The sequence below is a fragment of the Acanthopagrus latus genome, chromosome 16, assembly GCF_904848185.1.
Source record: "Acanthopagrus latus isolate v.2019 chromosome 16, fAcaLat1.1, whole genome shotgun sequence".
NCBI classification, from domain to species: Eukaryota; Metazoa; Chordata; class Actinopteri; order Spariformes; family Sparidae; genus Acanthopagrus; species Acanthopagrus latus.
The window spans coordinates 6,665,244-6,677,025 of record NC_051054.1 but is presented as its reverse complement, the minus strand read 5'-3'; the positions used below and the strand labels follow the sequence as shown (position 1 = coordinate 6,677,025).

Below are 11,782 nucleotides of genomic sequence, written 5' to 3'. Positions count from 1 at the left end.
ACCCATTCTACTCTCAAAACATCCACCAGATTTCTAAATCTAAGGAGCGTGTTAACGAGACCTCACTGGTCCCCAACAAATCAGCAAATTCTTTCTGTAATGAGACAGATCTGGATCTTATTTCCATCCGGACTCTTGGATGAATTCGTGCGATCTGAGCGTGCGAACATCCGAGAGTGTTTGTTTTGGAGCCCCTGTGCGAAAGGTGCTGTCACCGGATCGGATGGAGGGAGAAAGGGAGGGAGGGAGAAGGAGAGAGGGAGGAAAGGAAGGGAAGGGAGGAAGCGAAGGGAAGGGAATGGAGGGAGGGAGGGAAGGAGGGAGGGGGGGTATAGAGGAGTGGACAGACACTGGCAACGGAGGGGGAGGCGTTTGGCTCGGTGAAGACGGGGAGTGAGCGAGCAGAGAGGGTGAGAAACCAGCGGATCTGGCCCTTTAAATCACCAATACAGCGCATTCGGAGGTGAGTTTGGAGATATTCGGGTATTTTTTTCTCCCTGTGTATGATAATTGTAACGCGTCTGTGCGCCTCTGCAACCCCGGCTTCTCGCCACCGAGGGCGGCTGCAGCGGAGAGGGGCTTCATCAGTGTCACGAATCCGGTTTTCCCCAGCCCTTTGCCGGCAGAGAGGGTGGGGAGGACTGGGGACAGGGTCAGTGGAAGATTTCCTACAGCTCGGCTGGACTTGAGGACGCGCAAGCCACTGTATCCAAAAAGAAAGAAAGAAAGAAAGAAACCCTCTCTGGATTTTATGTGCTGATGTAGGCCGTGTGCCGATCAATTTGCATAATAGCGGAACATAAAGGCATGCGCTCCGGTCTCGTGCCCATTGTCGCTGGATGGGTTCGTACTGGCTGCTGGAGCCTGCCTCCCTCCAAACATGTCACCACCCTGCTCCCACGGCTAACAATCAGGGGCCTGTTTTGCAGACCTGAAGCGGTCTAGTCTGGTCTCCACTTGGGAAAAATATCTCTGGCTTTGATAATGTGCACAGGGTCTGCCTGTGCCTGCGCGCCTGTGCGTATGTATGTGCGCGCCCGTGTGTGTGTGTGTGTGGAGTGTAGATAGCCATGGGAGAGAGAGGACATGCTGTTCTATCCATCAAAATGCCCGCATTGTGTTTTCACACGGTGGAGCAGCGAGCGAGGGGCCTATAGCGGAGGACATGGCTCCGAACCGCAGGCCCCGATCGGCGCTCGGGAGCAGCTAGGATCAATAAGGAATGATGCATTTTTGCGCGTCTTGAGAGCGGCTGTGGGCTCAGCTGGCTCGGCTGGCTCGGCTGGCCGGGCCCTGTCCGGCTCTGGTGATGTTTTTTTCTGGTCCAGGCCGAGACAAACGAGCTGCTTGTGTTGGGTTTTTTTCTGCCTCTGTGCATCGGCTTTGCGAGAAAGTGTTTTCAATCTGGGGGCGTAGGAGAGGAGAGATTTGGCCGTGGAGGGGCAGGAATTCATGTTTGTGCTGCTTTTCTCTTTTTTTTTTCTTCCTTTCTTTCCTTTTTTTTCTTTTTAAGGGTACAGCTTCCTTCTGACAGCGCGGAATGCGCCACAGCAGAAAGTTTGAAAAATCAACAGGCTGGAGAAATGAAAGCAGTGGGTTTATGATGAGTTAAGTGTGTGTGTGTGTGTGTGTGTGTGTGTGTGTGTGTGTGTGTGTGTGTGTGTGTGTGTGTGTGTGTGTGTGTGTGGGGAGAAGTGATTTATGGATGCTGTCCCTGCAGGTGACACCTTCATATGAGTAGAATATGCGCGTAAACACCTTTTAGATTTGGTTTCACAGCTCACTTGTTCAGAAAACAACAGCTGTATTCTCTCTGGAAGATTGTCTTGTTAGAATGAGTTGTTATTTTTAGAGGAAGCAGATCCTATTTTGGGGGGTTTGACGACAAAATAAGAGCACTGACTCCTTTTTTGTTGTTGTTCATATACAGTCTTGTGTTGGCACTGATGCTGTGTGTGAGGTGATTCAGGGACACTCCTGACAGATAATGAGAGGAATGTATGTTGAGATGGAAAAGTGTGTCTGCAGGTGTGTACGCTTGTAGTAAACACACACATACATCTGCTCACACACTGACACATGACTGACACCTTCTATTTAGGGATGAAGAGCAGCTCCTCAGATGGTGAACCGTCATGTTTCAGTGTTAAAACGTGTGTTTAGGTGATGTTTAGGGTAACATTCAGGTCAGGCATGTAGAGGTTAGATCACTGTTTGAATCATTTCCAATGCAGATGCCTTTTTTTGACTATTAACAGCAGCTGATGTTGAAACTTTACTTTTTTTTTTATGTGGAGACTTTATGTTTAACTTTCAGTGATTTGCTTATACTCTGGTAAGGGTTAGGTACAAAAACAAAACCGAACTGTACAAAAAAAAAGCTTTGGTCACTACAAACATGGTTAGAGATTTCCCAATGTCTCCTTAGAAAATATCCAGCGGTGTGTCACTTACAAATGTTGAAACGAATTCGGCTTTCCCGCTTAACTCCTCCACCTCCTGATGTGAAGGTCACGGTCACAAACATGTGGCGTGAAGTTAGTATGATACAATTGTAGAAATGTGGCCTCTGGAACATAAAAATTGTAAATCACCCTGACAAGTGGCTCAGTTTTGTTTCCAAAGGTCTGGTTGGAGTTAGGATTTTGACTCAGGGTTAAGATTAGGATCAGGATTCAGAATTAGGGGTCGAGTTGGAGCGCGTTCAGTTAATGTGTCACAAGTATAAGGTGCAAAGACAGAAGGAGAGACTTTCATCAGGTGTCTCTTCACTCCCCCCTCCCTCCCTCCCTCCCTCTCTCTCTCTCTCTCTCACACACACTCACACACTCACACACACACACACACACACACTCACACACACACACACAAAAGCCCTAATTACAGACATGAATCTCTGAGCTACTCCACTGTCGGAGTAATTAAAGCAGGACTCTCTGCCCGGGAGGGAGAGAGAGAGAGAGAGAGAGAGAGAGAGAGAGAGAGAGAGAGAGAGGGCGACAGACAGAAGACAGAGTGAGAGACACACTCCGGGTGATGAACGTGGGGAGCGAGGTGTGTTTTGATCGTACTTACCGGTGGGGAAACTTCTACGCTGTACTAACAGACATGTAAACAAAATAAACTTGAGGCTTTTTTAAGTGAGTTTTGGACTCGACAGCTCCTTGGGTTCTACATCGGGTCAGTAAGGTGGCTTCAGTGGTGCGTTGGGAAGTTGTGGTGACAAATATTGTGATGATGACACGTTCTTATCTTGAAATGTCTGTCGACGTGAGTTGGTTTGATGTCAACTCAGCAGTTATCCACTCTCAAAATTGCCTGTGATAAAGGTCCAGTGTGGAGGATCTGGCTTCAGCTTGAAACTATGGCTCTCTACCTAACTCTCTATTGTCAGATGTGCACATGAAGATTTCCAGGGTAGTAATAAATGTAATATACATATCGGGTTACACTTTCAAAGTAACTACAGCACTCAGTTAGGATTAGGAACCAAAACTACCTGGTTAAGTTTAGGATAAGATCATACTTTGGGATTAAATAACAACATTCACTCTCAGTACTAAAACAACAAAAAAAATCCCCCATATTAAGTTAACAAAACTGCAGCGATATCTTGAATTGTTCAACATGTTTGTCGGCCTGTCATCTTTTCCTAAGCAGCCGTCTCACCTGCTCTCCTTCTCCACAGAGACAAGCCAATGTGAGTTCAGCTCTGACCTGCTCCTGACTTGGCAACTGTTCGCCGCACCGCTCAGACCGTCCTCGCCAGCCAGTCACGATTGTGCCGCCAGGTAACGCTCTTTTGTCTCTGTGTGTCTTTGTGTCTGACTACAACATATTAAAAAGCTTGGAGAACATTTAACACGGACGATAAACATACATCATGTTGTTGAAGCTGCTTTTGAAACGGCTCCATCCGTAGTTTTGCTGAATCCTGAACGTAGTGTGACCGTGAAGCTGCTCGTCGATAGTGTTGCACCATCATGTGGTCGCCTCATAGTGGTGCTGTAACTCTACAGCTTAGGCCAAACGTCACCTGATAGAAACTATTGATAAGGTTAAAGGTGACACAGCTCACAAACCAGTGTAGCATTTCAAATAAACACTTACGTAAGTATAAGTGTCATCATTCATAAAGTAGCTAAAATAAAACATTATGCAGAAAATGGCCGTTGTTAGAGTATATATTTATCGTGTCGGATCATTAAAAAAAAATTGTTGCGTTTGAAATAACATATGAAAACAATAAATGAATATTACACATTATTTGCAATATTTCCTTCTGTAATGAAAATACTGTGAACTTTGACCGACCTGAGCAAATGTTTCTTTTATGCTATCTTTTTTAAAATACTGTATTTAGTACATAATCTAAGTATTTTACATGCAAGCCAGACCTCACATCTCACCTGCATGTCAGTCACCTGGATGATCTGCTGAAACTGGTCCTGCTTGCACACAAACACGCAAAACTTTGCTCCCAAGTATATTTTTAGTGCCGAGGAGTCGCCCAGCCCTTCCTCTCCCTGTGCATATTTAATGAAATCATCCATCATTGTCTGGCACTGTAAACATTTTCTTTCTCTCTCTCTCTCTCCCTCTCTCTCATTCAGTTTTCTCCTGTGTTGGTGCAGTCTGATGGATCAGTATGTCTACCACTAATAATATCGCCCAGGCCAGGAAACTGGTGGAACAGCTGAGGATCGAGGCAGGGATTGAACGCATCAAGGTGGGACGGCGCTTCACTGCCGCGTCCCTGTACGTGTGAGCATGATTATCATCTCCTGATACCTTTCTCTTTGTCCCCCCGTGTCTTTTTTCTCCTCTTGTTTCCTCCTTTTTCCACTTTCCTCTTGTCTCCCCCCTCCCTCCCCCCTCTAGGTGTCTAAAGCAGCAGCGGACCTGATGAGCTACTGTGAGCAGCACGCTCGTAGCGACCCTCTGCTGGTCGGGGTTCCCACCTCCGAAAACCCTTTCAAGGACAAGAAACCCTGCATCATCCTATAGCCGCACTACATTCCTCCTGCCCTCACACACACACGCACATACACGCACATACATAAACACACATGCACACACACACACACTCTCTCAAGCTCAATACTTCAGCTGATCCTTCCTGAGACATGCAAACACACACACACACTTGATGCAGCCCATCGAGTGCAACACCAACACAAAGACACACTCCCAAAAATAGCCACTCTGGAAAAGCGCCATACCCCTGAGCCACAGCTAGGGGGCAGGTTTTCTTGTGCTCACAGTGGCTGAGATCAGTATATCACTGAGTATGATCCAAGGTGCTTTGGTAATATTCATGTATGCTGGTAAATTAATTACAAGTGTCAGTTTAACTTGAAAAACAACAACAAAAAAAAGGGATTTGGACATTAATAATCGGTAGGAAACTGGGATTTTCTCTCCTTCTTTTGTCATGAAGTAAGGGGGCTGGGTGAAGGATGGACAGCAGTGCCATAGGCAAGGAGTGGGAGGATGCATGTGGGCAACAGATAAAAAGGATGGTAGGCGCTCCTGCCAGTCGTGCCAAACACGAGCTGGTGTCCCGTTAAAAGCTCAGTAAAATGCTTTTTATTTTTGAAAGGCTGTTAAAAAAAAAAAAAAAAAGGTCTGGGAGCTTTGCCCTCAGGCCTGCCAGTGCTAAAATCATGGCAGGTCGTTTTGGAGCGAGCGGCTGAAGCCTTTGCCTTTCTCGGGCTATAGCATGTTCCCACCCAGAACCTGTACGAACAGACCTTCTCTGCCTGTGGCCTCACTATGGCCGTCTGCAGCCTTTGGCCAAACCTCCAGCTGTGCCAACATGTACAGAAAGTCGTCTCTAGATGCCGATCTGCCGTCACCGATTCCACGGCAGCTTCACCGCGGCTGCCGCTGGTTTAAAAATCGATGTCTGGGCTGACGTCAGATCTGCACCTATGAGGGTAACGTAGTGAACTGCTCTACACAGAACTCAAGCTATTAACCCTGGACGTTTACTGCATTTTTCTTAAGAGATACCTGTTTGTGAACTCAATGTATGTTTTGATATTTTGTTGAAGCATTACTTACTTAAAAGATAAAACTGTACTTTTTTTTTTCTTCCAATGTTTAGTTTTGATGCAGGTGTCGCCCCTGGCCCATCAGGTTTCTCTTCCTGTCTGGCATTAAATGCTAATGAAATGACAGGGGGGCCCTGGTTGTGTTCCAGGGGGTTACACCTAACCAGATACCTGCTAGGATCTTAAACAAAGGTTTCTACTGTACATCAAGCCTCCCTGTGCTTTACCCTGAGAGAGGGCGAGGTCGCAGACAGACTGAGAATCAGTCTGCGAGGACCTCAAGGCTGGAGGAGAAAAACAAAAAGTTTAAAAGTGAAGCGCCCTTTTTCCCGCCTTCTCCTGAATCGGAAGTGAAGTGAAGAGAAAGACGGAGGCGTTTGTTTTGTTTGCCTCTGCAGTCGAGAAGAAGGATACACTTTCGGTTTAAATCAGATTATCATAAATACGACCTGGCTTTACCAGTCTTTAAAGTCTCTCCAGTGAGAAGAGCTCGCTTTAACGTGAGCTCAAAAAAACTGGTCGGGGACTGGACCAGAGCCAGCAAGCGTCCCTCTCCCCACCCCCCTCGGTTTTTCCACCTCTCCTCCGCAATGCTCCTCCTCCTCCTCTCTGACAAACCAAACTTGATTGTAAAAACTGAAGACGACATGATGAGAAAAAAAACAAACAAAAAAAAAACAGTGAAGTCAAGAGAAACAAACTAAAGTGTATAAACTTTCTTTCAGACATGTGCAGAAGTGATAAGTTGAAGAGTAGCTGTTTTGGGTTTATTTTCTGAGTTTCTTCTTTCTATGGAGTCCATGGAACCTGGTCAGTTGAGTATTACCCTGTACAGTGTTTGTAAGATACAAAATCTAAAACACAGAATCCCCCTCTCTGTGGATGTTGGATTTTTTTAGTACTACTTATTCTGTTCTGTCAGTCAGGATCATGTCTGTCTTCATTTACTATCATTTTTCTTTTCTTTTTCTTTTTTTTCGTCATTCAGGTCTAGGAGGCCTGAGATAGTGGAGGATGGTTTGAACCACAGATACACATACAGAACGCCTGATGAGGATATTAGAGTAACGCCAGATAGACACAAAAAGCCCGGTTAGGTTTTGGATCATATCCTGCTAGAGGATGAATCAACATCGGACCTCATTTCGGTGGTGAAAAACCAACCTCCTGATCTCTCCTTTAACACCGGAGCAGACCGCAAGTTTTCCGTTGGTTTCGGTGGTCGACAGGCAGCGAGGACAACGCACACATAACGCACACACCCCCTTCGCTCTTGCAGTTGTTTCTTTAAGGTTCGATCGAGGAGTGGTGTGGCTCGGCATTGAGAGCTGCTTTTGGCGGTTGCTGCTGAAAGGAAGGTGCTTTGTTGCATATTTACATGTGAGCATGTAGTTGAGGCTTTTTTGTGAGGAGAGACATACAGTGACAGAGCAGGGTGGAGCCATTTGGACAGAGATTACTGCTGCTGATGGACTGTTGGGGAGCTGAACCCACTACTCTTTCTTTTCTCTTAATCACTAGGTCAATAAGAGCCACCTGTGACTTCTGGGAGTCGGGGAGTTTTTTGTCTTGAGCGTGCACACCGTTTGAAAAGCAGACAGTCCGCTTGGGACAACTTGCACTTGTGTCCGTACCCTAAATCTGTCTGCAGCCAGCCAACAAAAACTGGACTGGAAACGGCTAAAACACCCCAACAACTGAATACGCAGATTGTCAGTGTCTCTCTAAACGACATATATAATCGCTACCAATGCGACATGAAAGTTGCAGCATAGAAGCAACACACATACCAGACCGCCATCCTATGGTCGCCGTTTGATTAGGTTGAGGAATCATCGCAGTTTGGGTTAACTTAAAAAAGATGTCTTAACCTCCAATAGATAGGTTTTCGTAGCATTTTCACTACATTGAATTACATGTTCCCCTTTGCTAGTTCGCCACATTAACACCAACCAGTGTTTGCAGCCATTTGAGTGAAACTATTGGTAGACACATGTTTTGGTCAAGTTTAGACAGAGCAGGGCTAAATATTCAAATGTTTCCCCCGTTTACAGTCTTTATGCTAAGCTAAGCTAACCGACTGCTGCCTTTAGCTTCAACGTGAGGGAGAAATCCACTTTTTCACGGCGAGAGAGCGAGTGAGCGCATCTCCTAAAATGTGAAAAACAATTTCTTACATAAAAAAGAAATGACTAATTAACAATTCAAATCAGGGTCAGATTGCTAATTAACATCGCTGCTTGTTCGACGTAGGCGACGGTTCCCGATACAAAGCCCGGCTTCATCACTCATTTGCCTTTTGTTCCAAACAGCAAGAGAGCCGGCCGTTTTTTCTAAGCACAGAGCGAGCCGGAGCTGGAGGACGGCCACGGAGAGGGCTGAGGGCGTGTGTGTGTGTGTGTGTGTGCATGTGTGTGGGGGTTGCTCGTGTTTGGTAGCTAAAAAGGATGATTCGGCAGAGCAGTGGGCAGAGGAGAGAAAATAGAGGTGCACGCATTTGTGTGAGTGTGTGTGTGTGAGTGAGTGAGTGTGTATATGTCAGAGGCAGTGTGTATGAACACACAGTGCCTCCAGCGCTTGTGCAGAGTGTCACATAGTAATGTTACTGTACTGAAGTCCCGCAATTCCAGGTCAGGGTGAGTCTGACTGGAGGAGAGGTCATGTGACGCCGTGTGAGTCAGAGCAGCACGTATGGCCTCCGCTCGCTCTCATGTCATCAGGCCGAGGTCAGAGCAGTGGAAAAGGATTCTGTCACAAGCTCAAGTTGTTCAGCTGAAGCGTGGGAAGCTATTTTCTGATGCGATGACCAATCGTAGCCCCCCGAAACAGTCACAGGGATGACAAATCCTCTTCCTGCAAACATTTTCTTTTTCTGCTCCGCGTCTGACTCAGCCACATTGTTTGAGCAGTTTTTTTTTTTTATTTCCACCACACATTTAAGCCTCGGAGACCAAAAAGAATAGTTTGACATTTTGGGAAATAGAGAGTGTTAAATGAGAAGGATCGATAACCGTTCTTATATCTGCTTCTTTAGTATGAAGCTAAAGCCAGCAGCGGGTTAGCTTAGCTTAGCTTCAACACTCATAACAGGGAAACAGCTAATTCTCATTGGAGTCATGTCATCATTATGAAGTTGCCTGGCAAGCGGTAGAGGCTCGATGAAATCCCTCCACCAGGCGAAGAAATAGTCCCATTTATAACCCCTCTGTACAGACCACACTTTGGTTCTTCTACAGATTAAACAATTAATTAGCTGGCTTTAGAGGTGCAAGTTGCCAGATTTGGTTAGCCCAGCCTAGCCTCTGTTCCAATGGCTTCTGCAACTAAGTGCTGTATGTTGAAAACATGAAGCAAGTTCACCTGAGGTTCTCTCTTCACCGTCAGAGATGAATCAGCATTCAATGCAGCATTAGCTGCAAGGATCTGAAACCGTAGTGATTTTAAAAAAAAAGGTTAATGCTGATCGCTTCATGAACAGAGAAAGCTGCCATTGAAATAAAACCCTTTAAGTACATCCAAGAAGTCCCAGTTCCACTTGAGCTGTCTTCACAGAGCTAGGCTAGCTGTCTCCCCATGTTTCTAGTCTTAATGCTAAGCTAAGCAGAAAAAAAATCCAAACTATTCCTTTAAGTTGATTGAATTCCTGTGTCTCATCCGCAGAGCTATTTGAAGCGATGGTCAGAGTGCAACCTGCAGTGACAGGCAGGAAATAACTCGGTGTTACTAATCCAGGAACTACCTTCTCTCTCCGACCTTTCTCTGAACCGTTGTAGGAAATAGCTACTTTATAGAAAAGGAAAGCAGTTGCTTGTAATTCCTTTGCAAGATGCAGCTTCCGTCAAAGAGAGTTACAACTGCAAAAGATTTGCCAGCATGCATACATATCAACACACACATACACACACACACTGATGTTGTCCTAGAGTTGTCTGACAGACACTATTTTTTATCATCATTGTTTTATTTTTTCCAATCATTCCATAGCTGGTTGGGCGTACAATCAGAGACAGTCGGCCTGAATTGCCTGTTCGACTGACAGTTTGATTGGCCGGTCATTAGTTTGCCTTATAGTGGCGTATATTGTGTTAATGCTGGTCTTTGGGGGTGATCAGATCAACAGAATGAACAGTGTTAAAGCAGAACACACGGCTCGAGATGGAAATCCACTGGTGTTGTGACGCAAAGCGAGCCCGGTGAAATGGATTTCAGGTCAGGTGGGGAGAGTTGAGGCTCCTCACCGGCTGACCTCTGAAATCACGCATCGCTGAATCAGCTCTGAGCCCTTCCTGAGACTCATCTTTTTGTGTTCTGATCTCCTGTGTATGCATACAGTATATGTATCTTTTTGCCTTGATTGATTATGAAGAAAATATATCTATTTTTTGTAACTGTTCTCTGATGTGCCATAACTCATGTTTTCTTGCACACTGTTAATATTTTGTGGATATTGCTGTTAAAAAGATGATATTGAGAAGTAGATAACATTAATAAAAAGATGATATAATAACAAATGTTATTGTGTTATATGTTCTACTGGAAATACTGGAGTTTTTTTTCTGCAGACATTCATGGTTCCCAGATGACAAATCCCACCAACCTCACCTCTACCGTGAGGTTGCCAACTCTGACCACAAACGTAACCAATCAGTGAACTTTTAACATTACCTGTGGTGTGATCATCTGGTCAAAATCCATGTAATACTTTGGTTTATGGCCAAACACCTGCAACAGCATCCCCTCAGCCTTCCCTTTGCTTTGTGTTTACTCCTCATTTGCATGGTAAAGGTTTGCAAAACATCTGGCATTTACACCATATCCTTTAAATTTGTGTCTCATAATGATGGCATTGATTCATGCGAGGCATCCATACATAGATCTGGAACTTACACATTATGGAGGACTGATGATGACAAAATAAATAAATATATTTTTTAAAAATAAATAAATAAAACTTGATATGGGATTAAATACACCAATAACAACATTTAAAATAAATGGTGCATTAACTGAATTATAGAATTTGACATAAATTGACATTTTTGTTTTATTTACCTTTGTATTAATGTATTTATTAATTTAACTTGCCACTAATAATTTTTAACTTAATTCACTCATGATATTTATTATTTTAGGCTTTTTCGGTCTTTCAAACCACATTAGCTAAGGCCAGATTGAATATAATGGAGAAAAAGCCGAGTTTCTGGCTCTTAATTAGGACTTGAAAGTTGAAATCATGCTCGTTACACTACAATAACTCACATTAACTCCGATAAGACAACAAGAGCTTCTTTCAACATGTCTCTCATTCTTGCTAATGATTAATCTGTGTTTTTATTCTCCTGTTTACGCAGTCTTGAGTAGGAGGTGTTTTTCTTTTTTTGTGGAGGTGCACAATGCACATGGACACACATGCTCTGTGTTCTAATAGGTACAGGGTGTGCAGTACAAAGATGGGAACATGCAGAGAGAGTAAACAAAAGATCACGGCTAGTTTAAACCTCCCATTTTAGATAATTCGACAGGAATGCCATTGTTGCAGGCCCTCTGTCTCGGGCTGTCTGTCTGCCCTTTGCAGCAGACTGACTCAACAGTCACGAGTTTCCTCCAAGTTTCAAACCAACTCTCTCCAGGCCAATCACACCGAGGGTGGATGAAGCGCAGCCAATCACAGGTGCGTCCCCCCTCTTCTGCCACGCCCCTGTCCAGCCAGTGGTAAACAAATGGGA

At 44.8% G+C, this 11,782-nt stretch overlaps 1 protein-coding gene across 3 annotated transcripts; it reads left to right on the top strand.

Moving 5' to 3' along the window:
- Positions 1-326: 326 nt before the first annotated feature.
- gng7 (guanine nucleotide binding protein (G protein), gamma 7) lies at positions 327-10,567 on the top strand. Of its 3 annotated transcripts, none has more exons than XM_037072275.1 (4): positions 327-463; positions 3,689-3,791; positions 4,614-4,729; positions 4,882-10,567. In XM_037072275.1, the coding sequence occupies exons 3-4, from the start codon at positions 4,649-4,651 to the stop codon at positions 5,005-5,007; spliced, it is 207 nt and encodes a 68-aa protein (XP_036928170.1). In that variant the 5' UTR covers positions 327-463; positions 3,689-3,791; positions 4,614-4,648; the 3' UTR covers positions 5,008-10,567. The 3 variants fall into 3 exon arrangements, with proteins under 3 accessions (XP_036928170.1, XP_036928171.1, XP_036928172.1); XM_037072276.1 differs by lacking the exon at positions 327-463 and adding an exon at positions 496-652; XM_037072277.1 differs by lacking the exon at positions 327-463 and adding an exon at positions 790-1,017.
- The last annotated feature ends 1,215 nt before the right edge of the window (positions 10,568-11,782 follow it).